General features: G+C 39.0%; 2 protein-coding genes across 3 annotated transcripts in view; one reads left to right on the top strand and one right to left on the bottom strand.

Moving 5' to 3' along the window:
- KLHL15 (kelch like family member 15) overlaps positions 1-22200 on the top strand; it is a 42606-nt gene extending 20406 nt beyond the window's left edge. Inside the window, exons 4-5 of one of the 2 annotated variants that reach the window (XM_079765160.1) lie at positions 16792-17883; positions 18838-22200. In XM_079765160.1, the coding sequence (XP_079621286.1) occupies positions 16792-17883; positions 18838-18840 (1095 nt within the window). In that variant the 3' untranslated portion in view covers positions 18841-22200. Of the gene's footprint in view, positions 1-16791 lie in introns of both variants that reach the window. The other variant, XM_079765159.1, reaches the window with a different exon arrangement.
- An 89-nt stretch (positions 22201-22289) lies between these two features.
- On the bottom strand, positions 22290-24583 carry LOC307095855 (large ribosomal subunit protein eL32-like). The gene has a single exon (XM_079765454.1). The coding sequence runs from the start codon at positions 24322-24324 to the stop codon at positions 23914-23916; it is 411 nt and encodes a 136-aa protein (XP_079621580.1). The 5' UTR covers positions 24325-24583; the 3' UTR covers positions 22290-23913.
- Between the last annotated feature and the right edge of the window lie 913 nt (positions 24584-25496).

Genomic DNA, 25496 nt, shown 5'->3' with positions numbered 1-25496 from the left:
CAATATGATGGATAATTGATAGTAAGTGATTTTTAAGTGCCGAGCTACAAAACCTTTTTATATTCCAATTATCAGTTCAAGCTGGTCAATAGTGACAGTGGCCGCAAGTTATTACCATCGGATAATTTTGAAAATCATATAAAATGCCAGTTGTACCTTTTGATGGATTGTTTGCATAGGAGGTGGTTATTACCCATTGGCCAGGTATTGGGAATCTCATCAGAATGAAAATGTTGTAAGGCTTCCTTCTTGAGTTGATTTCTTAGGAAAACTTAATAAGGCCCTGGCCACTGAGAAATCTTTGTTTTATTTTAATAATACTGGTAAGATAAATGGAAGGTAGTCAGTTATTCTTGTCTTAGTGTATGAGTTAATGTTTATCAAAAGAATCTGTGGCTTTCAAAATGTTGCAAAACAATAAATTAGCTAGATTTGAGACTTTATCTCTAGTAATAAAACTTCAGAAACCAAACTAAACTGGAAAATTTGGTTAGGAAGTAAGAATTGGGACTATTTCACACCATTATACAGGGTGGGGCAAAAGTAGGTTTACAGTTGAGTTTATTCTTGTATTATTATTTATTATTTTATTGTTTTCCTTATGAACAACTGTAAGCCTACTTTTACCCAACCCTGTATTTTGAGCTTGAAAATTGGGTCCATCTATTTTATTTTCCCTGTGCTTAGCAACTGCAGGTCTCAAACAAGGCGGTTTTAATATCCATTATATATGCTCAATGCCAGAAAGGGCACAGAAATGAAGACATGTTACATCTGTGCTGGTTCTTTTTTACTATGAGAATCTATGTGAGGAAATGTATAGGCAGTTTTTAAAAATATATATTTCTTTATTGATTTCAGAGAGGAAGGGAGAAGGAGAGAGAGATAGAGACATCAATGATGAGAGAGAATCATTGATTGGCTGCCTCCTGCATGCCCCCTACTAGGAATCGAGCCTGCAACCCAGGCATGTACCCTTGGCTGGAATCGAACCTGGGACCCTTCAGTCCGCAGGCTGACGCTCTATCCACTGAGCCAAGCCAGCTAGGGCTATAGGCAGTTTTGATTTGTAGTTTTATCCTATCTGCTGAAATTTAGAAAAATGGAGTATTGATATGCACTTTTTACTTTTAGGTTTAAATTTTTTAAATCTTTGTATTAGACTTTCTAAGCATGTAAAAAAGCTGGAAGAATAGTAAAATGATCACTCGTAAATATATCTTGTAGGTTAATAGTTGTTATTGTTCTACCACATTGGCTTTAGCTACCTAGATAGGCTTATCATATTTGCCTTATATAGATTTGTTTTGCTGAATCTCTGAAAATAAGTTACAAACATCATGACATATTATTCCTAAATACTTAATGTGCTGCTCCTCTGAATAAGGACTTTTTTCTACCCAAGTTCAATACCATTCCACTAGGAAAATTCACAGTAAGACCCTAATATCATCTAATAGCTAGTCCATAATAAAATTTTCTCAGTTGTCCCCAAATTGCCCTAGAATCTAGTCATGGTTTATGCATTGTTTTTTGTTATGTCTGTCTAATATTTCTTAATCTAGAAGAGTCCCCCACTTTTTTTGTTGTTAATCCTCACCTGAGGATATTTTTCCATTGATTTTTAGAGAGAGTGGAAGGGAGAGGGAGAGACAGAGAGAGGGAAAGAGAGAAACATGGATGCGAGTGAGATACACATTGATTGGTTGCCTCCCACATGCACCCCGACCAGGGCCAGGGATTGAGCCTGCAACTGAGGTACATGCCCTTGACCGGAATCAAACCTGGGACCCTTCAGTCCCAGGCCGATGCTCTATCCGCTGAGTCAAACCAGGGCACTTTTTTTTTTTAAAGATAAATTACTGATTGTCTTAGTGTGTTCCAAATTCTGGATTTATCAGATTATTTCCTTGTGTAGGTGTTAATTTAGTTCCTCTATTCCTTATACTTCTTGTTAACACATCTCCTTATTAGCACCATTTTTTTTTTCAGGAACAATTACAGGAAAATATTGCAATGCCAGAGTTAGTCTTGGAAAACAATTTAACAACTCTGACCAAACTTGGAATATATCCTTCTTTTTTATATTAGGAGGCTAACTAGTCCAATCCTATGACTAAAATCATCAAATTTTGTTTACACTATTCTGTGTTTCGTTTAGATTCATAAAATTTCCCTCCCCTTTTAAAAAATTTAGAGCTGTTCCATTTAATTTATTGGGGTTAAAGCTAACTAAAGAGTTAAAATTAAGATTATTTATTCTTATATAAAAATTAGTGTATATCAATGACTCTAGAACTGTGCTGTTCAATATGGTTGCTGCTTGTGGCTATTGAATAGTTGAAATTTGACAAGTCTGAATTGAGATTTCAAAGACTACAGTGACAAAACAGATGTATATTACCTTATTAGTAATTTTTATATTGGTTACATGTCCAAATGATATTTTGGATATATTGGGTCAAATAAAATATATTAAAATCAATTTCATCTTTTTTGTTGTTGTTGTTGTTAATCCTCACGCAAGGATATTTTTTCCATTGATTTTTTTAAAGGAATCTGAAATTTATTTTTTATTTTTTAGTTAATTCTCACTTGAGGATATTTTTCCATTGATTTTTAGGGAGAGTGGAAGAGAGAGGGAAAGAGAGAGAAACATCAGTGTGAGAGAAACACATGGATTGGTTGTCTCCTGCAGGAGCCCTGACCAGGGAGGGGGTCAGGGCCAGGGAAGAGCCTGCAACCAAGACACATGTCTTGACTGGAATCAAGCCAGGGACCCTTTAGTCCACAGGCCGACACTCTATCCACTGAACCAAACTGGCTAGGGCTTTTTCCATTGATTTTTTTTTTTTTTTAGGAGAGTGAAAGGGAGGGAGGGTGGGAGAAGGAGAGAGAGAAACACCAATGTGAGAGACACATTAATTGGTTGCATCCGGCACATGCCCCAACCTTTCAGTGTGAGGGCTGACATTAACCATTGAGTCATGCCGGCCAGGGCCAGGCTATCTCCATTTTATAAATAAGAAAACAAGCTCCAAAAGGATAGGAATCTTATCCCAGAACAAGTGGCACTGCCCAGACTGAAACCCAAGTCCGTTTCTCTCAGTCCAAGGATTTCCGATTATAGCTGCCAGAGGTGCAAGAAGCATACAGTTAATTAACCCTGTGGCCCAGCTTGGGTTGTTTTAGAAGTTGTTATGGAGTTGTGAAAATTCTAAGGTATTTGCATGATCAAAACAGCCTAAGAAATTTAATGGTACTGAAAAAAGTAAAAGACAGGAAAAGATCTGAAAGCACAATCCTGTGGTTTTCACTGTATAATCAAAGAAAGCTGTAAGTAAATGTAAGGATCATGTCCTTTTGACATAGTTGTTTAAGAGTTCTTATGATTACTTTTATCAGTAGTGGATTCCCAGTTTTAAAACTAGACTTCAGTGTCAGTTTTTACATATGTAAATGTCTGTGGCATGTATTTTTACTAGTTCCAACAGAGGTCTTTGCCTCTGTTAACACAGACAATTCTAGATTAAGAGAGACATCATAACCAAATGCGCTTTATGAACCTTGATTAAATCCTAAAAAATGGCTAAAAAAGACATTTTGGGACAACTGAGAAAATCAGAAAATGGGGTGGCTATTATATGATATTAAGGAATGACTTAATTTTTTAAAAAGATTTTTTATTTATTTCAGAGAGGAAGGGAGAGGGAGGGAGAGAGAGAAACACCAGTGATGCGAGAGAATCATGGATTGGCTACCTCCTGCACGTCCCCCACTGGGGATCAAGCCCACAACCTGGGCATGTACCCTGACTGGGAATCGAACCATGACCTCCTGGTTCATAGGTCGACGCTCAACTGCAGAGCCACACTGGTTGGGCGGAATGACTGTTAATTTTAACAATGATATTATGGTTAAGCAGGACTACCCCTCACTCTTGGGAGATGAGATGCTTGCTGAAGTAGTTAGGAATGAAGCATTATAATGTCTACAACTTTCTTTGAAATGGGTTATGCACCCTCAACCTATCTAGCTAGCTAAAGCCAATATGGCAGAAAAATGACAACTATTAATCTACAAGATATATTTACGAGTGATCATCGTATTATTCTTTGTTTAGAAAATTCATAATAAAGTTCTAAAAAATTTAAAGCTAAAAGTAAAAAATGTATATTAATATTCTGCCTTTCATGTATAAATGTAGAGTGCTCTTATTTTTCTACCTTTGACTTGTATTGCTCCAGGTTCACAGGTTCCTGAAGAGTGCTGGTAATCTAGGGTGTTGACTGCTGTTAGATCCCCTGGGAAAGAGATTACCTCATAGTGTATTTGCTTATTTTCCTTTTAAATAAAAAGGAGATGAAAACAAAAGCATAGAATTGGAAATTAACTATGAAGTTAAAGGAAAAGAAGATATGGAATGGGAATAGCTAAATTGATTTGTAAAAAAAGAAAACCTTTTTTATAAATTGGATAAAAAAGAGAAAAGAAATGATAACCAGCCGAAACCGGTTTGGCTCAGTGGATAGAGCGTCGACCTGCGGACTGAAAGGTCCCAGGTTCGATTCCGGTCAAGGGCATGTACCTTGGTTGCGGGCACATCCCCAGTAGGGGTTGTGCAAGAGGCAGCTGATCGATGTTTCTCTATCATCGATGTTTCTAACTCTCTATCCCTCTCTCTTCCTCTCTGTAAAAAATCAATTAAAAAAAAATGATAACCAGAAATAAAAAAGGAAGGATCAGAGAAGTCAGAAAAATGGAGAAAAGTTTAGGAGCAGGAAAGAAGCCAGGAAAAATACTAAGATTTTAGGCTTTAAAGTTTTAATTCTCACGTTAAAAATTTACTCAGGAAATGTTACAAATGTCATAAGTCAGCCTCATCATTCAGAAGCTTTATTTTTTATTTTTAAGATTTTCTTAATACCATCTACCTTTTATTTATCTATTTATTTTTTGTTAATCCTCACTCGAGGATATTGTTCCATTGATTTTTAGAGAAAGGGAAAGACAGGGCCTGACCAGGGCCCGCCTGCAATCAAGGTACGTGAATCGAACCCGGAACCCTTTGGTCCACAGGCCGGCACTCGATCCACTGAGCCAAATTGGCTAGGGCCACAAATTAGTTTTAGATTAAACCTTTGATTTGGCTATCTTTCTATCCTAGCATATTTATAGATAAAATATTTACATGATTGAGAATACTTCCATAAATACAGAAATTCCTCCTTAGGTATAAATTCTAAAACTTAGGTGTATTACCTAAATATTAGTATAATCAGATAATAAGGTAGTCTTAAGTTTTTTTTCCTACCTTTTAGGGTTGTGCACTTATTTAATTTCCAGTGATGCTCTATTACCATTGCACCAAAATTGGAAGGAACTTAGACTTTTTAAGCACATTTTAGAAATTTATTTACTTTTAAGATGTATTTTTATTGATTTCAGAGAGGGAGAGAAAGATAGAAACATCAATGATGAGAGAGAAGCATCGATCAGCTGCCTCCTGCAGGCTCCACACTGGGGATTGAGCCCGGAACCTGGGCATGTGCCCTGACCAGGAATTGAACCGTGACCTTGGGGTTCTTAGGTCGATGCTCAACCATTGAGCCACACTGGCCAGGCTAAACACATTTTATTTATTTATTTTTTAAATGTTTTTTATTGATTTTTTACAGAGAGGAAGGGAAAGAGGTAGAGAGCTAGAAACATCGATGAGAGAGAAACATCGCTCAGCTGCCTCCTGCACACCCCCTACTGGGGATGTGCCCGCAACCAAGGTATATGCCCTTGACTGGAATCGAACCTGGGACCCTTCAGTGTGCAGGCCGACGCTCTATCCACTGAGCCAAACTGGTCAGGGCAGCACATTTATTTTTGAATTAAATAGTTTTCACTTTATAGAAAAGTTGAAAGGCTAGAGAACTAACCAGATTGTGCTGAAACTTATTAGAACACCAGAGGCCCAGTGCACAGATTTGTGCACCAATGCGGACGGTCCCTCAGCCTGTCCTGCAGGCATTGGGCTGAAACTGGCTCTCCCGAGGAGGTCCTGGATTGCGAGAGGGTGGTTCTTGGGTGACACGCCCCAGAATCAGGCTCCCTCCCTCTGGTTCCAGGTGTGTCACCCGAGAACCGCAGTTGCCAAGTCACCGCAGCTCGGCAGCTCCTGTGTCAAGCGTCTGACCCCTGGTGGTCAATGCATGTCATAACTACTGGTCAAATGGTTGGATGGTCGCTTAGGCTTTTATAAATATACTAGTAGCCCTGTGCATGAATCCGTGCGCCAGTAGGTTGCTGCCGCCCTCCTGTAGCTCCCCCCGCTCCCTTATAGCTTGCTGCCCTGCCCGGTCCTGTAGCTCTCCGCCGCCCGCTTGTAGTTCGCTGCCCCACCCTCCTGCAGATCCTGATCCGGTCGTTATGAGGTGATCGGGTCATTACGCGGTCCATTGTTACGCCACAGGGCATAATGGATAATCAGCATATCCCTCTCTTATTATATAGGATAGATCAGTGGTGGGCAAACTCATTAGTCAACAGAGCCAAATATCAACAGTACAACGATTGAAATTTCTTTTGAGAGCCAATTTTTTTAAACTTAAACTTTTTCTGCCACCACTTCTTCAAAATAGACTCGCCCAGGCCATGGTATTTTGTGGAAGAGCCACACTCAAGGGGCCAAAGAGCCGCATGTGGCTTGCGAGCCGCGGTTTGCCGACCACGGGATAGATTATCCTGAGGGGTCTTCTCCCTTGCCCCCATTTACTATGGTCACTTGACTTCAAGTTTTTAGACTCTGGCCTGCTAGGAGAAGAGAGGATGTGTAAGCCCTTGTTAAAATTTGATTCTACCATTTGGTATTTGACTACAATTAGAGTACTACTGAGAGGATTTGTACTTAGCAGGTATAAATTCTAAAACTTAGGTGTATTACCTAAATATTAGTATAATCAGATAATACTTAGCAGTTAATATCCCTGGTCATTAACTCTGTTTTTCAGAACAAACATTAATTTAAAGCAATTTAAACCAAACTTTTTTGTGCTTCAGTTCTGAACATGGTTTTATAAATAAGCTTCTAATACAGGGAGATGCTTTCACAATACAACATATAAAGACTGCTCCACATTTTACTAAGCATATAAAGACTGCTCCACATTTTACTAAGCAATTATATCAAATGTAGCTGTAGTTCCCAAAGATCTCATTTGCTTTACCACTAAAGCCCCATGATAGTAACTTCGTTGTTTCTGGATATTTCTTTTCAGAAGATTGGATTATGGAGTAGGGGTGATAAAACCCAGTCTTCCATATGACACCTTAGACATTTCAAAAATTAGCATTTTTGGAGTAGGAAGGGCCAAAGAGGTATCTGTTCATGCAACTGATTCCTTTCATAAAGGGAAATATCTAAACTGGATATTTGTTCACAGCATAAGACCTGGGATCTTTTTTTAATGTTTTTTTAAATATGTTTTTTATTGATTTTTAGAGAGAGAGGAAGGGAAAGGGATAGAGAAATAGAAACATTGATGAGAAACATCATCGATTGGCTGCCTCCTGCACAGATGGCCCCTTCTGGGGATGGAGCCTGCAACCCAGGCATGTGCCCTGACCAGGAATCCTGTTTCCGGGGTGATGCCCAACCACTGAGCACACCGTCCCGGCGGATTATGTAACATTTTGACAGTGAAGGTAGAGACATGGAATTTTTGCTCAGTGGTAATGGCTAGTTATTATTTCTTTGACTTAATATATATTTACAAGAACCACATTTAAAATTAATATCTCAAATTTTCTCTAACTATATGCATATGTGCATACGCAGAATTACATTAAACTAAAAGAAGATTAAAGGAGGAAGTGACCAATTTAAAATTATCAGATCCGTTTTTAAGACATGATTTTATTTTGTATTCAGAATAAGACAAAATGCTTTTCGTAATAGTTTTAAGGTATCAAAGCAAGAAAAGTGATAAATAATGAATATATTCTTTTCAAGTTTCTAAATAAGACAACTTTTTAAATCCTATGAAAGGATAAGAAAAGTAGTTCAGAACATGAAAGAAATGTCATTCTTTCCATATCTTTCTTTTTGAGAGCACCTGATATACAGATAGTTTAACTGTTATATGAGGAGTGAATGATGGCAGAAATGCTTTTTCTATGAAAAAATGAGCCACATGTTCCTTTTTGGATAGCTCCTTTCATTAATGCATTTTGAACGTTTCCATTCACCTAGAAGGTTTTTAGCCCTCCCATCTTTTGTTTTGAAGCAGAGAATATCTGTAATTACTTTGTGCAGAATTATCAGAGAGGCATTAATTCTATGTTTCTATAATGAAAGAAGAAACTAATTATGCTTATTGACATTGTGTGGTTTTAGAGGAAAGTTGCAGCAATACATAGCTCTGGGAAAAGGACAAGATAGATCTAGAACTTCTGACCTTGTTGGGGAGAAGTAGGAGCTAAATTCCTTTGCTTAGAATTTTTTATGGTATAAGCAGCTATCTCAAACGGCACAACTTCCTTTATCAGAGGCTTAACGGTAGGACAGACTGGATACAGATATGTAGCTCTAGTTTGGACTTTAACATAGAGGTGGAGTGAATCTTGGAAACTCTTTGGAATCCAAGTTTCAAAGGAGCACATTGAATGAGTGGATAAGAGGAAAAGGGACCAGAAGATTTGGTATAAAATGAGAGAGGAAACTAACTCTGAGAAGCAGTTAAACTGACCCAGTTTGATGGGATCTGCAAGACCCTGGAGTTGGAAGGTGGAAGGCCATTACAGGCCATTCTCCTAGACCTCGTGTGACACTGGAATCCCTCTTTAGTGCTCCTGATATGTGGTCACACTTGGACTACCTCCAGTGGCAGGATGCTCACTGACTCTGGAGGTAGACAGTCCCTGACTTGAGAAAATGTGTACCCATACTTTTTATTAATGTAGCCCTTGTAGGAAAGCTAAATACAGACCTATATGGAGTCTAAAAAGGGCAAGTCCCCAGCAACTCACCGATGAATGTTATCCACATATACATGTTTTCCCCTGCATGTACTGTGAACTGTGTAAAACAGTTAATTTTTGTTTTTTTGAGAATATTCTATATACTTTTCTGCAGTTTTTGTCATTTGACATTTTGAATGTCTGCATTAGTGCACATGGAGTAACCTAATTCTTTTTAATGACTACCGCATATGGCGTATACCAAGTTTATTCAACTGATGTGTTTTTTAAAAAAAATATATATATTTTTATTGAATTCAGAGAGGAAGGGAGTGGGAAAGAGAGCTAGAAACATCAATGATGAGAGCTAATCATTGATCGGCTGCCTCCTGCATGCCCTTTGCTGGGGATCAAGCCCACAACCCGGGCATGTGCCCTGACCGTGACCTCCTGGCTCATAGGTCAGTGCTCAACCACTGAGCCACACCGGCCTGGTCAACCAATGTCTTACTGATATATATTTGAGTTGTTCCTAGTTTTTGTGCTCTTAGAGATAATAATGCAATGAACATTCATTATGTTGACAGTTTTAAGTACAAAGCTTTTTTTTTTTTTTGTACTGGCCAAACATCTTCCTCCTAACTTCTACTTATTGGTCGTAAAAACAGTTGCCATCTTCTTCAGACATGGTCTGTTTTACCGTTGTCTAAAGTGTAGTGATGGAACTAAACACTGTTTTAATTGTGGTTTCACCCGAATGCAGAACATGGGATTGTCTTATTATTTTATTATTTTTCTTAAATATGTTTTTTTATTGATTTCAGAGAGAGGAAGGGAGAGGGAAAGAGGGATAGAAGTGTCAATGATGAGAGAGAATCATTGATTGGTTGCCCCCTGCATGTTCCTACTGGGGATCAAGCCGGTAACCCAGGCATGTGCCCTGACTGGTAATTGGACCATGACCTCCCGGTTCATAAGTTGACGCTCAACCACTGAGCTATACCGGCTGGGCGGATTATCTCTTTTAGTGTGTGTGTGTGTGTTTTCCATGATTTTATTACCTCTTAAACCTATCATGTCACACATTGTTAGTTCATGTTGAGGATAGAGTCAGGTAAATCTTTACATTTGGAGTTGGTGGATCCCTGGAGTATCTGATAAAAGCTGTGGACTTCTCACCACTTCACCCTACCCCCAAAATGTATTAACACAATTATTGCTGCAGTTTCAGGTGGTTCTTGGGTCTTCAGTGTTTCTAATTTCTTTATGATTACTTTGCTGAAATCATAGATTCTCTCATCCTCTATCAGTGCTGTTACATAGTCAAAAATTAAACCAGAGTGCTCACTTTGGCAGCACATATACTAAAATTGGAATGATACAGAGAAGATTAGCATGGACCCTGTACGAGGATGACATGCAAATTAGTGAAGCATTCCATATTTTTTAAAAAGAAAAAAAATTAAACCAGAAATGGTCAGTTTTGCATTTTTTTAAATTTAATCTTTATTGTTCAGATTATTACAATTGTTTCTCCTTTTTCCCCCCATAGCTCCCCTCCACCCGGTTCCCACTCCACCCTCTACCCTTACCTCCCCCCTACTGTCCTCATCCATAGGTGTACGGTTTTTGTCCAGTCTCTTCCTGCACCCCCTATACACCTTTCCCCCTGAGAATTATCAGTCCACTCCCTTTCTATGCCCCTGATTCTATTATATTCACCAGTTTATTCTGTTCCTCAGGTTTTTAATTCACTTGATTTTTAGGTTCACTTGTTGATAGATATGTATTTGTTGTTCATAATTTTTATCTTTACTTTTTTCTTCTTCCTCTTCTTAAAGAATACTTTTCAGCATTTCATATAATACTGGTTTGGTGGTGATGAACTCCTTTAGCTTTTTCTTATCTGTGAAGCTCTTTATCTGACCTTCCATTCTGAATGATAACTTTGCTGGGTAGAGTAATCTTGGTTGCAGGTTCTTGCTATTCATCACTTTGAATATTTCTTGCCACTCCTGTCTGGCCTGCATAGTTTCTGTTGAGAAATCAGCTGACAATCGTATGGGTGCTCCCTTGTAAGTAATTAACTGTTTTTCTCTTGCTGCTTTTAATATTCTCTCTTTGTCTTTTGCTCTTGGCATTTTAATTATTATGTGTCTTGGTGTGGTCCTCTTTGGATTCCTTTTGTTTGGGGTTCTGTGCGCTTCCTGGACTTATAAGTCTATTTCTTTCACCAGGTGGGGGAAGTTTTCTGTCATTATTTCTTCAAATAGGTTTTCAGTATCTTGCTCTCTCTCTTCTTATGGCACCCCCATAATTCTGATGTTGGTACGCTTGAAGTTGTCCCAGAGGCTTCTTACACTATCTTCAACTTTTTGGATTCTTTTTTTTTTTTTTTTTGCTTTCCCAGTTGAGTGTTTTTTGCTTCCTTGTATTTCAAATCTTTGACTTGATTCTTGCGTTCCTCTAGTGTGCTGTTGGGTCTCTGTATAATATTTTTTATTTCAGTCAGTGTATGTTTAATTTCTAGTTGGTCCTTTTTCATATCCTCGAGGGTCTTGCTAAATTTATCGGCCTTTTCTAGATAATTCTTGAAAAACCTTATAACCTCCCTAGTTACCTGAGGTGGACACTCTTGGTGCACCCCTTTGTGGACTGTGTGCACAGTCTTGTTGTAGTTAAGCCTTGATTGTTGTTGGTATCACTGGGAGGAATTAACCTCCAGGCCAATTGTCTATGTGTATCAGCTGTGTCTACGCCGGGAGACCTTCTGTACTGGAGACAGCCTTATAGGACCAGACTTGCAAAACTGCAAAAGCCTCTGTGCTCAGCTTGGATGGGGCGAAGTCTCAGGGCTGAGCAGACAGTCTTGGCTTCCCATCAGCCCTGCCCTTGTGCACGTGCCTCCAGACCTCTGCCTTCCGCGGCTCCCGAGTTTCTGCCTGACAGTCCAGATTCCCCCCGTAAGAGCGTGGGTCCCCAGGGACTCGCCTGGAACTGGGGTTCAGTGCAGTCAGAACTGGGGTTCAGTAACTGGGGTTCAGTGCAGTCAGGAGCTTCCGACTCCCTTCCACTAGGGAAAGCCTGCGGCAACCTCCACAGTCAGTCTTCTCTGCATGCATTCGTGTGTGCGCGCCTCCAGACCCCTGCCCACCACGGCTCCCCCGAGTCTCCTTGTCTCTGTGTGCCTTTCTCTCTACCTGACAGTGCAGACTACCCCCATATGAGCCTGGGTCCACGGGGTTTCACCTGGAACTGGGGTTCAGTGCAGTCAGAACTGGGGTTCAGTGCAGTCGGGGGCTTCTTTCCCCCTCCCGCCAGAGAAAGCCAGCCAGGCACTCAGCCGCCCTTCCTCTCTGCGCGCGTGTCTCCGTACCTCAGCCCTTTGCAGTTCCTCTGATTCTCCGTGAACTTTTCTCTTTCCTTCTAGTTGTAGAATTTCCACTCAGCCAGCTTTCCTGTGGTTCTGGATGATGTCCGTTCTGTCTTTTAGTTGTAGTTTTGAAATTGTTGTGCGAGGCAGCAGTTTAGGTGCTTACCTATGCCGCCATCTTGGTTTCTCCCAGTTTTGCATTTTTTAGGGAGGCTTCTAGTGTGTAGTAGTTTCTTATTTGCAAGTGCTGTTTGTTTGTTGTTTTTTTTAAAACAATCCAGGATCAGCCTCAAGCTAACCAGTCTGTAGTTGAGAAATCTGTCTGGCTTCTAGTCCTCTCCCATTCTTCACGATTCCACACAGATTACAGAAAGCAATTAAGCAGCCTTATCTGTGAAGCCTCTCAGGATCCCAGGATGTGATTTGTGAGATCAAATGACTTGAACTCAGTGAGGATATCTAGCTGGTTTTTCTTTTTTTCTCAGCCATCTTGGATTTAAGTTTCTTCTTAGTCATTGTATTTGATCTTCAGATTAGAAAGAATAAAACATTCTTAGCTGAGAATGGAAATAAAATAGGAGTAAGGCTGTTTGTCTTTGTTAATATTATATTAACCACCTCATCCAGGGGAGACTTCACTTTTTCCTCTACTTTTTATTTTAACCTCTAAACTACCATTTATTCAATATCTGGCACTTTATACAGTCACAATTCATTCAGAGGCTCTAGCCTTGTTCACAATTTTCTTACAACTCCATTCCACTAATACTTATTTTATGTGCCTGTTTGTGCGTGCGTGTGTGTGTGTTTTTACCATCTGTTGTAAGTAGTTTTTTAACATCTGAATTCTAGAAAGCTCTGTGCAGCACATTAGATTTTTTAGATACTTTACTATTTTCTTCCCCTTATGCAGTCAACATCATGCTTTTGAGAACCTCCAAGCTTTTGAGAGCCTTTACACAGTTTCTGATCTTGGAATTGATCCTAATTTTTCTTTGAAAAACTTGAAATCTGTCTATCCAATATGTGCATCATTCCCCTTCCTTTCTTGTTCTCCAAACAACACGGCTGTTGGCTGCTTTCTCCAAAGCTTCCTTCTACTGGTATGTTACTAATCATGTATTACTGGTGAGGATTAGATCCAAAGTAACAGTTTCTCTCATTTCTCCTCTACTTTCTGAAAGATTGAATTTTTACACAGACGGGAAGCACATCATCAGATGCATTGACTTAAGCTGAGTGACACTTCAACAGATGTACCCTGGTCAGTAAAAAAGCTAGTAACTGCTATTATTTTTTGTACAGTACCCTATGACAGACACCATACTAAGTTCTTTTCACTTATATTATCTTGCTTATCTCCTTTCTTAGGGTTATGAGGTGTAGGTACTATTGTTATCCAGTAATTCAGATGAAGAAACGGGCTTAAGGATGTTGAATTGCCCAAGATTGCACAGCCTGTGAGTGCCAAAGTCAGATATTTCCTAAATCAGATTTTTTTGTTTTGTTACTCCTCACCCGAGGATATGTATTTTTTCCTATTGATTTTTAGAGGGAATGGAAGGAAGCGGGAGCGATAGAGAGAAACGTCTATGTGGGAGAGAGACATCGATTGGTTGCCTCCTGCATGTGCCCTGACCGGGGCCAGGGATCAAGCCTGTATCCGAGGTATATGCCCTTGACTGGAATCAAACTCCTGACTCTTCAGTCCCTGGGACAACAGTCTAACCAGTGAGAAAACCGGCTAGTGCCTAAATCAGACTCTTAATCACCATACTGGGCTGTTTGACATGGTGCTTAATTACTATGCTGGACAAGATTCTTATACTTCAAAACCTGTGTAGCTCTCAGACCACTGGCTGTGCACAGTAGGCTCTTAAATATTTAATTGGAGGTTTGTTTCTTGTTGATTTCCAGGGTATTATTGCCTTTTAGCTCTTATAAATCAATGAGAAAATGAGTGAGGCACACTGTTAGGCAATTCATAGAAGAAATGAATGGAAAATGAAAAAAAATTCATTTTTGCTAATCAAATCTTTTGATGATTTTAGGAGATCTATTTTTAAAAAATAATTTATTGATTTTTTACAGAGAGGAAGGGAGAGGGATAGAGAGTTAGAAACATCAATGAGAGAGAAACATTGATCAGCTGCCTCCTGCACACCCCCTACTAGGGATGTGCCTGCAACCAAGGTACATGCCCTTGACCGGGATTGAACCTGGGACCCTTCAGTCCAAAGGCCAGTGCTCCATCCACTGAGCCAAACCGGTTAGGGCAGGAGATCCATTTCCATTTTTTTTTTTTTAACAAGTTTAAGGTTTTTTTAAAAAATAATATATATTTTATTGATTTTTTACAGAGAGGAAGGGAGAGGGATAGAGAGTTAGAAACATCGGTCAGCTGCCTCCTGCACACCCCCTACTGGGGATGTGACCGCAGCCAAGGTACATGCCCTTGATCGGAATCGAACCTGGGATCCTTCAGTCTGCAGGCCGACACTCTATCCACTGAGCCAAAACCAGTTAGGACAGGAGATCCCTTGTTAAAATGCAAGACTCTTGGTGCTCTCCCTCTCTGGAGCACCCTTGCCTTTCCCTTCCCCCTTTTGATCCCCTAGGTGCATTTCTTTTGCCTTTGTCTTTTCCTCTTTTTCCTTTATAACTTGTTTTCTTAGCCCATTTCTTCTGTGGCTCACTTTTACTACCTCTGTAACTTTCTAAACTTTCTCTTATAATTTGGAAAAAAAATGGCAAGACTCATTTTATATAAATATGATACGGGCTTTTTCTGATTGGTTTTCAACTTCTTACCACTTTCATAAAGTACTCCCTTGGGTGTTTAAGGCCAGTTTGATAATCTTTTATATCTAAAGTTCTATAGCACTCACAGATGTGCTGTACAGCTTCATACCTGTCAACTGCCTCATTTACTTACTGGTAAATGTGTATGTTTTCATTTCCCCAAATATTTTTCTAAGTTCTCTGTGGAAACAGACCACACCTTACTTATCCTTTAAAAATTTTTTTCCTTTATTGATTTTTAGAGAGAAAGGGAGAGGGATAGAGAGATAGAAACATCAATGGGAGAGTTTTTTTCCTTTATTGATTTTTAGAAAGGGAGAGGGATAGAGAGATAGAAACATCAATGAGAGAGAAACATCATCGATCGGCCGCCTGCTGCATGGCCCCTACTGGGGATCGAGCCCACAACCTGGGCATATGCCCTGAACTGGTGACCTCTTGGTTCATGGGTCAATGCTCAACCATTGAGCCATACCAGCCGGGCTTCCTATCTAATAATAGAGTAACATGTAAATTACCATCACTCCGCTCTGCCCACGATTGGGTGGTGGGAGGCTGGGGGGCAGGACTCGGGGTGGCCTATCCGGCCATTGAGAGGCACGGATCTGCTGCCACTGAGGGGGGCTACCCTGCTGTTGAGAGGCGCAGGGGGCGGGACTCCCACCCCCTGTGCCTCTCAACGGCCAGATCCGCGGCCGCTGAGGGGGGCCTGCCGCGGACACCCAGCTGCGCCTCTCAATGGCAGGGTAGCCAGGTGTCCGCGGCAGCCCCCCTCAGCGGCCGTTGAGAGGCGCAGGGTAGCCCCCCTCAGCAGCCGCAGACCATCAAAAGTGGGGGAGCTGGGTGCCTGTCTGCTCCAGCACCAGGCCTTTCAGAAGCCTCCGCCAAGCCGGAGGCTTCTGAAAGGCCTGGTGCACCAGCGGACAGGCACCCAGCTCCACCGCGAAAAGCGAAAGCATGTAGGGGACCCTACATGTGTATGATTCAATCATGCACTGGGCCTCTAGTACTCATATTTTTAAATCTACCTGTAGCATTAGCACAATACTTAAAAAGTGTGCTTTATAAGATCTTAGTAATCATCTTAATTAGGTAGTTTTAACTTCAAAAATAAAATGAAAAAAAAATTGACCTTTTCTTATCAACTGAATTTTTTTTAACTGAATTCTTATCTATAATTATAATAGTTTATGATGCCAAGTCTTTATGTGAAAAACCTACTGAGAATTTTGTGTGTTTTTACTAACTCACTAATTTGATTCCCCAAATTTTTCAGTTATGGTTGTTCTTATATTGTTCCTTGTGGTTAAGAAAACCATGGTCATATTTTTCTCAGCTGTGACACCTCTGTCTGTCCTCGTAGCCACCACTTGTAGCCCAGGGCCTGACATATAATGGTGATTAATACATTTTAGAGGAATTTAAGTTGTGCCTGGAAAATAACTTGTTTACTTTTAAAAGCTTGGAAATATGCATAGGTTATTACAATTATAGATTGCAAAAAACAAATGTGATAAAAGCTTTAAAAAAAGTTTGTGATCTTAACAGGAAAAGCAATTTCAGTAAAGTAAGCCTAAAATCATACACTAACCATCTTAGTGGGTTTTGATGTTTTATGTGCCATTGATGTTCTTTCTTTTGGTTAAATTTTATTACTTTTTCCTTAGGTTAAGACATCAGAATTTTACAGATACTCTCGACAGCTGCGCTATGAAGTTGAACAAGCATTGAATTACTTTCAGAACATTCACCATCAGCCTTTGTTGGACATGAAATCAAGCCGCATCCGCTCTGCCAAACCCCAAACTACAGTATTCCGAGGAATGATTGGACATAGCATGGTTAACAGTAAAATACTCCTCTTAAAGAAACCAAGAGTCTGGTGGGAACTAGAGGGCCCCCAAGTACCCCTGCGCCCGGACTGCCTTGCTATTATCAATAACTTTGTATTCTTATTGGGCGGGGAAGAACTGGGCCCAGATGGTGAATTCCATGCTTCTTCCAAAGTGTTCAGGTATGACCCCAGACACAACTCTTGGCTCCGGATGGCAGATATGTCTGTACCGCGTTCAGAATTTGCAGTTGGTGTTATTGGGAAGTTTATTTACGCTGTAGCAGGCAGAACCAGAGATGAGACTTTCTATTCAACTGAGAGATATGATATCATCAATGATAAATGGGAATTCGTGGATCCTTATCCAGTTAACAAATATGGACATGAAGGGACAGTGCTCAATAACAAGTTGTATATCACTGGTGGAATCACCTCTTCGTCCACCTCCAAGCAAGTGTGCGTTTTTGACCCCAGTAAAGAAGGGACCATAGAACAACGGACCAGAAGAACTCAAGTTGTTACCAACTGCTGGGAGAATAAGAGCAAGATGAATTATGCGAGATGCTTTCACAAGATGATCTCTTATAATGGCAAGCTTTATGTCTTCGGTGGTGTCTGTGTGATCTTGAGGGCCTCTTTTGAATCTCAGGGCTGCCCTTCCACAGAAGTGTACAACCCAGAGACTGACCAATGGACCATCTTGGCATCCATGCCAATTGGTAGAAGTGGCCATGGTGTGACTGTGCTGGACAAACAAATAATGGTTCTTGGAGGACTTTGCTACAACGGTCATTACAGCGATTCCATTCTCACTTTTGATCCAGAAGAAAACAAGTGGAAGGAAGATGAGTACCCACGGATGCCCTGCAAGCTGGATGGTTTACAAGTGTGCAACCTGCATTTTCCAGAATATATACTGGATGAGGTCAGACGTTGCAACTAATGACATCTTTCTCACTTCAAAGCCAAACAAAAAATTTGTTTGTGACAGAGTAGTTAATTGAAAACATATAAGAAAAACCTCACCAGTTTTACTATCAAAGCCATTGGTCTAATAGCATACAAATTTTTCATTCTGTGCTAGCATCCGTTGTTTTCTTTTTTAGTGGCCTCAAACTCATGCAATAAGTTAGTTCTAAGCACTAGCTCTTGAAACTACTTCCTGAGTCAGTTTAATAGAATGATACACTTATCTGGGAAGCTGATTTTATGCTTTAAACATTTCTCTCAGATGTCACTGTAGGAGTCATGCATCTTCTAAGAGAAGACCTGATAAGTGTCACTTGTAATTTCTGTTCCTATCTTGATCTGAAATCTTTTTGAACATTTATTTCAGTCCGTTAGACCTTTTGGTTTTATTGTTTAAGTTTAAAACTCTTGCCCTTTTTTGCATGGCTTTTTGCTGAAAATGCAAAAATATAAATTTTCTACAAAGTTAACTTTTTATATTCAAAACACTATTTCTAAGCTGCCTTCTCTTATCTGCATTGTGTTAGTGAAAGCGTACCCATACGTGCATACATCTTATGAATATATAAGGCACATCCTCTTTTATGCGTGGTTAGTATTCTATATTTTTAAGCTAGTGCACTTGCACACACACGGTTTGCCATACTTGTTGAATTTTAGATGTAATGTCTTTTCATGTATTAACATTTTTAGAAAGTTAAAATAACTGGAGTCCTCATTTCGTGTCAAAGTAGTCTACAGTCCATACTGATTCAGTAATATTTAAACTCATATTCCTGAAACATGTATGGATTTCTGAAAACTAACATTTTATATTTTCAAAAGTAAACGTTAGTGTTCCTTATCAATGTATGTCTTCTTTTTGAACATGTTTTTCTTTGCAGTCTGTTTAACGTTGCCCTGTTTTTAGTGAGAATTGGAATGATATATGACAAGCCCTGGCCCTGCAGCGTGCAAGCACTTTTAAAGAGAATTTAGGTAATACCAGACTTCTAAATAAAGGCCCCTTAAAAGTAAGTGCAACTTCCATTCTTTACATTCAGTAAGGCTGCTGCATCTGTTATTGAATGGAAAGTAGCAACTTGTGGAAAATTTGAGCTCAGTTTTGACTTAGAGGTAAGGAATAGAATTATAATCTAACTGGTCATATCTATTTGTTTATTTAGTACAAAAAATTTAGCGGCACTGGGATATAAGCCCTCAGCTTTTGTTTGTTTTTTCTGAAAGCTACTAGCATGAAGGACAGTAACCTCAAAGAGAATGGATGGAGAATAACTGTTTAAAAGCATTTATAGTAAGTGTTTTAGGATTAGCCGCACCTTTCAACTCGAAGGAAAAACAAATGGTTGAAAAAGTTAAGAAGAATAACCAGGGAATGGTTCATTCATATTGATGCCATTTTTTCCCGAGTAGAGTCTATAGCTGATACAGATTAGATCTACACTGGCGAAACTTGCCAGATCTTAGGATATTGGTGCAATATTGCAATGCCTTCTGTATGGCTGTTGTATAAATTGTCTAGTTTCACTTTTTTTTTTTTTTTTTTTTTTTGCTGCTGCCACCACTGAACATGAGATAGAAGAGTGAAGTCATGGAAATGTGAAGACTTTTGTTTTGTTTTGCAGTTAAATGAGACAACTATTTTTTTAATACTCCAAAATTGGAGGTGTTTGGGTTTAAGAAACAATCAGGTACACAAGTAGTTTTTGAAAAAGAAAAACAATGGCATTGGTTTTAGAAGTCAAATTAGTGTTCTTTTGTATTTGATGATTCTATCATTTGCTTTCTGTTTTTAAAAATGAAACGATACCATTTTCATTTAAAAATTTCTACTCATTTTACTTTTGAAAGCTAGGATTAGCTAAGTCATTTAGTTATTTTTCTAATATATTAGCTGGTTTAGTGTTTTGTATGTTTGCTGCTTGCTTTATAGGAAATAACAATAATGTCTTCATTAATTTCCTCGTTGTCTTTTGCTGGAAAAGACCGAGACAGGGTACCCTTCATCAGGCTTTTACACTCTAGTGGTGGTTCTATTTAATTGCTTAGATATGACTTCATAGCCCTAGTTAAGGTAAGATCTGGGCAAACAGTTGAAATTCTTGGTTTTCCATTCTAAAGTCAGAAGGCCAAGGTCAAAGCTCATGTTTTGGAAATTTTGTGAAATCATAACTTGAAGTAACTTTGGGTTCAGCTTCACACTTAAGTCATGTCTGACCTGATGTTAGCTGTAATCAGTTTTAAGCTTTAAGAATAGTTGCTATTGCTTGGGTTCTTTATGAATGTATGAGAAAATTCTTCTGTTTATATGTAGAGCTAATTTAGGTTCTTTTAAATCCATGATAACTTACATTCCCTTTTCAAGTTACGGTTTAATTGCTGAAAGAGATTTATTTTTGTTATACTAAACTATGGAAAATTTTCATAGTTTTTTTTTTCAAGTTTATTTTTTGAGTGCTTCATTTGGAACCATTTTTGTTTGTATACATTATATGTGTTCAAGATAGTAGTTCTTAAAAAATTCAGTAAGAGATTTGAAACTATTCAGTGCAACTGTTGTGATCTTTGTGTGTTATTTTTCACTTTACATTTTAAATGCCAGACTTTACAAAAATAGCTGATCTTCATTAGTTGCATCTTAATTAGAAATGTTTGTTCTCTTTCATGTCTTTGACCTAAGTTTTGACTTTAATCTGCTTAAAGAAAATTCTTGCACTACAACCTTTTCATAAAACTCAAGATTGTCTCATTGAAGGTTTTATATTGGAAAAAATACTACTGGTTTGTTTTTTTTTTAAGCAAAGCTTAATTAATAGAATTATTAGCTTTTGAGACAGCTTTCTCTGTGTCCTCATTACTCTGCTCTGTGTGAGTGTTACTATAATTTGTGAAATATTGACTGAGCCCTTCACTTACCTTTTCTAAAGCAGCACCTTTGGACACCTCATTCTGGGAAGCCTGCTCGAGTCATAGTAAAGGACACACATTTGTATGGGGAGAAGTAAAAATGGAGAGTTTTGTCTTAATTACAAGAAACTAAGCTTTAAAATATTTTATAACAAATTATTTGAGCTGCATAATCTAAACATGTCAAACGTTCAGTGGGACTATTTTTATATATGTATATGTGGTTGTAGGTCATAACATTTCAGTTTATAATATAAATTGTTATTTCAGTTTATAAGCTATCTCTCAAAAAAGGCTAGCTCTTTTGAGAATACATAATTTAAAGTTTTAGATTGAAGTGAAACACAACATAGATAATAGTGAAATTAGATATAATTGAGGGCTATATAGCAGTAAAACTGCTAGTGCCATTTTTTTGTTTGCCTATTATACATTTTTTGATTTTTTTTTTTGTACTCTGAACATTTTTAGGGATCATACATTTGTTCGATTAGATTAGAGTTGGTTTGGGAATAAATATCTTCTAAAAAGAGATTTATCTTAAAAACAGAAGTCCTGGAAAATTAGTTTGTTGAGAGTTTATAAAGTCAAATACTCAATAGACATAGAACGGAATAAGTAAACTCATGGAAGTCCGATCCTTTCAGTATATCAGTATAACTTCAATATTACACGAGTAACACTAAAGAGAATGTCATCAGCTTGGTTTGTTCCCCCTGATATTCTTGGATTTTCTTTTTACATCTTTGGGAACAACTGTGTTAAAAAATTTTGTTCATCAGTATACCAGTAAGGATTAGGAGTTTGCTTTCTGAAGGAATGTTCCTGTGAGGTGGTTGGAGAGGTTATTTTCTACCTAACTTGTATATGCCCTGTACCTCTTGGGCGTACTTTGTCTATTAGAAAAATATTTTGACCTTTAGGTACATTTTGGGCCAACAGTCAAATAATCCTAGGACAGATTAAAAAATCTTAGAATAAGGTTTGCCTTTTATACCTGTTTTGAAAGCCTTTACATTTTTGTCAGGTAATTTTTCCCAAGCCGTGAATATAATCTATTCAAACATGTTTATGCTATCCATTCTGTTTTTAAATTGAAAAAAAATGTTAAAAGTGTTTATGAAGAAAAGTTTAAATAAAATATTTTTCATCTTTAAAACATACTTCTTTATCTCTTATTATTTACTATCTTTAATCCATCACTGTCAGAGTCACTCATGACTTGATTAGCATTTCCATTTTGTTTTCCTTCAACGTGCCAAGGAAGTGCCACAAAAATGTGATCTGTACTGATGCTTTCAGCCACAGATTCAAATGAGAGCATTAGAGTGAATTATTTACACTTACATACGATGGAAATTTTATAATGAAGCCAAGTAATTAAAGTTCCACTAACACAGAGTTTTGTAGAGTGGAAATACAGAATTGAGAGAAAGCATTTGCAAGCCTCAAGCCTTAGTTTGGTAATTTATAGGTTTCCTTTAGCATTTTTGATTCATTGTTCTTATAAAGGCATTTCTAAAAATAGGAAATAGGCAGGAATGAATCTGCTATATCACAAGCACTTGGATTTACATAGGCCAGCGTGTGCCTCCTTTAAAATGGACTCCCAGGGGGATTCCCTGGATCCTCAAGCTACCTCTTCAGTCTCCCCCTCTGTCACTTCCTACATACACTCCATTATGTTGTGATCTTTGTGTGTGAATTTCCAGTCTCAAATTACTTGCTTTCTTTCCCTTTCCCTGCTTCCAAAATACACTTCTTTTTCAAAGCCCAACTCAAATGCTTTCCTCCCCTCTTGCAACCTGTTCTCTCCCATTGAATTAATTGCTTCTTCTACACTCAATACATTTATAGTTCTTATTTCACTTTGCATAATAGCTGAGTATAATTCATTCTCCACACCTAGATCATAGTCTCTCTGGAAGAAAGGACCTTCTTTATTCCTCTTTGTACCCTCATTTCTAGCATGACATGTTTTTTACACTATAGGCACCGAGTTCTAAATGTTTATTGCAGCATGTGACAAATTCCATATGAGTTCCAGACAGATGCTATAAGCATCTGGAAGAGGGAGATATTAATATTAGTTCCCTAGGGGTTTTGTCTCTGCTTCCTTGTCTGTCTACTCCTTGTCCAGTCTCATCCACACCTGTGGCTTCACCTACAACTTTTTTTTTTATTATTATGCAGTTTATTCTGACTTGCTTTTTCATTTTATTTTTTTTAATTTTTTAAATTTTTTTGGATTAAGGTATTATGTATTTGTCTTTATCCCCCCATTACCTTTTCACCTACAACTTTTATTCTGCTACCTGCCAAATCTTTATTTCTCAACTCAGAGTTCCAACCATCGAACATTTCCCACGTTTTATTGAAATTTCAAACTGAACAAGTGTAAACCTGAATACATTATCTCCTTCCAAAACCCCTGCCCCTTGTCCAGTATTTCCTGTATTATGATGTGGTTCTACCATTGCCTGGGACTATTCAAGTTGAAAACCTGGCAATTGTGTACTAATGCCTCTTTCCCCTTCACCTCAACATCTTGGTTCATCCAGTCCTATCAGTTTAAGCCCTTACTTGCCATCCCCTCTCTATTCATACTTCCCTTATTCAGGTCCTTGTCATTCTTGCTGACCTCTGGGGGCTTTCTTTCTGATCTTCTACCTCCACATTTCATTTTCTCCACTATTGCCAAAGGGAGCTTTCAAAAACATAAATCAGATCCTGGGATTCAACTGCCTTTAATAAGCTCCCTTCATCTTGAGAATAACATCCAAACTTTCTAGCCTGCCACAAAAGGTCCTTCATGTTTTACTCGCTTTGTACCTATTCAGTCTCTTTTATCCCATATTCTAGCGATGGAAGCTCCTTGGAGTTCCCTGAATACACCACATCTTCTCTAGCCTTTCTGCCTTTGTACATGCCCTTCCCATCTTCCTTTCCTGGCTAAGCCTTTCTTGGCCTTCAAGAACCAGCCTGGGCATTGTAGCCTCTGTCAAGTCGTGTGTTTTTTTTTTTTTTGGGGGGGGGGCAGAATTTTATTTTATTAATACAAATACAATGTGTATACAATCTATTCATTTTCTTCTCTGCGCAGCCTGGCGTTGGGATTGGTGACTCTGATGGCCAGCTGGGCTGCTCTTTCCACAATGGCTTTGCGGTTCTTTGGGGAGACGTTGTGAGCAATCTCAGCACAGTGAGATTTGTTGCACATCAAGCAGCACTCCAAACTGTTGTGGACGTTGTGGACCAGAAACTTTTGAAAGCCACTGGGCAGCATGTGCTTTGTTTTCTTGTTGCTCCCATAGCCATTGTTGGGCATCAAGATCTGGCCCTTGAATCTTCTGCGCATCCTATTGTCAGTGCCTCTGGGTTTCCACCAGTTCCGCTTAATTTTGACATATTGGATTGACTGGTGCCGGATGAACTTCTTGGCCTTCTTTTTTACTGTCTTGGGTTTCATGAGTGGTCTGAGGGCAGCCATGGTGCCAAGTAGGAGATGGCTGCTGCCTTCATAGGCAATGCTGAGGAAGAGACTAGATCAAGTCTTCCTTAAACCTTTGGGCCAGATTAATTATGCCCTTGATCTTACCATAGTACCTTGTGGATACTTAGACCCCCACCTCCTCTGACACGTGATTTCTCTATCCCACCTTTCACTGTACTCTTTGAGGGCAGATACTGTGTCTTTTTATCTTGATTTTCCGTCTGGCACATGGCAAATCCTCCTTAATAAAAATAGAACCCAGAAACTTGGAAGGTCACCAATGAAATGCTTCTGGTGAGGAGGGGCAGCTGTATTAGAGAGCTTGATTGCCTGCCAACATTGACCTCCCTGAGGAATTCCCTCTGTTCATTTTCACTGCCACTGCTCCCCCGTCTGGAAGGTTGATGCATATAGCTATCCCAATTGTCAACAGATACTTCTTCCCTCAACATCTCAGTATTTCTGAACCAGGCTGAAAATTTCAAGTGAAATAGACCAAAAGCAAATCATTAATCCCATGGAATGCTCTGTGACAGAAAAAAATGTTCAGTGGTCACAATAATCTTAAACACTACATAAAATTTATTTTTCTTAGAGAATCTCAACAAACAGCATATTAAAGTCTCTGAGAAATCCCGATGTTAACTTATTTTGATGTTGTTTAGCTCAGTGTAAACCAAACATTTGACCACTGAGCTCTTTTTGACATTGAATATACACTGAGTGGCCAGACTATTATGATCTCTGAACGCATAATAATCAGGCCACTCAGTGTATATCCTATATAATAAAAGGCTAATATGCAAATTGTCCCCTCGACCAGGAGTTCGACCAGCAGGCAGGCCGGCCAACCGTCCATGTCCCCCCCCCCCCCCCCCCCGCCTGGCTGGCCGGACCCCACCCATGCATGAATTCATGCACCAGGCCTCTAATACACACACACACACACACACATACACACACACACACACAAACTGAGTGGCCATATTATTATGCGTTCAGAGATCATAATAATCTACCCACTCAGTGTATATGATCCATGAATGTTCTTGAAAAAGCCAGGCTAAGGAATAAGTAAAAGAAAAGAAGGACCACTCATTCAGATACTCTCATCTACAAAATAGGACTGCCTCCTATAAGGCCAGTTAGTTTCCAGGCTGAAGTCAACA

The sequence above is a fragment of the Cnephaeus nilssonii genome, assembly GCF_951640355.1.
Source record: "Cnephaeus nilssonii genome assembly, chromosome: X".
Taxonomy (NCBI): Eukaryota; Metazoa; Chordata; class Mammalia; order Chiroptera; family Vespertilionidae; genus Cnephaeus; species Cnephaeus nilssonii.
The sequence above is the reverse complement of the archived record's forward strand: the minus strand, read 5'-3'. Positions and strand labels throughout refer to the sequence as shown.

Bases quoted from the DNA above. Each gene is read 5' to 3' on its own strand.
- LOC307095855 (XM_079765454.1), bottom strand. From the start codon at position 24,324: ATGGCTGCCCTCAGACCACTCATGAAACCCAAGACAGTAAAAAAGAAG.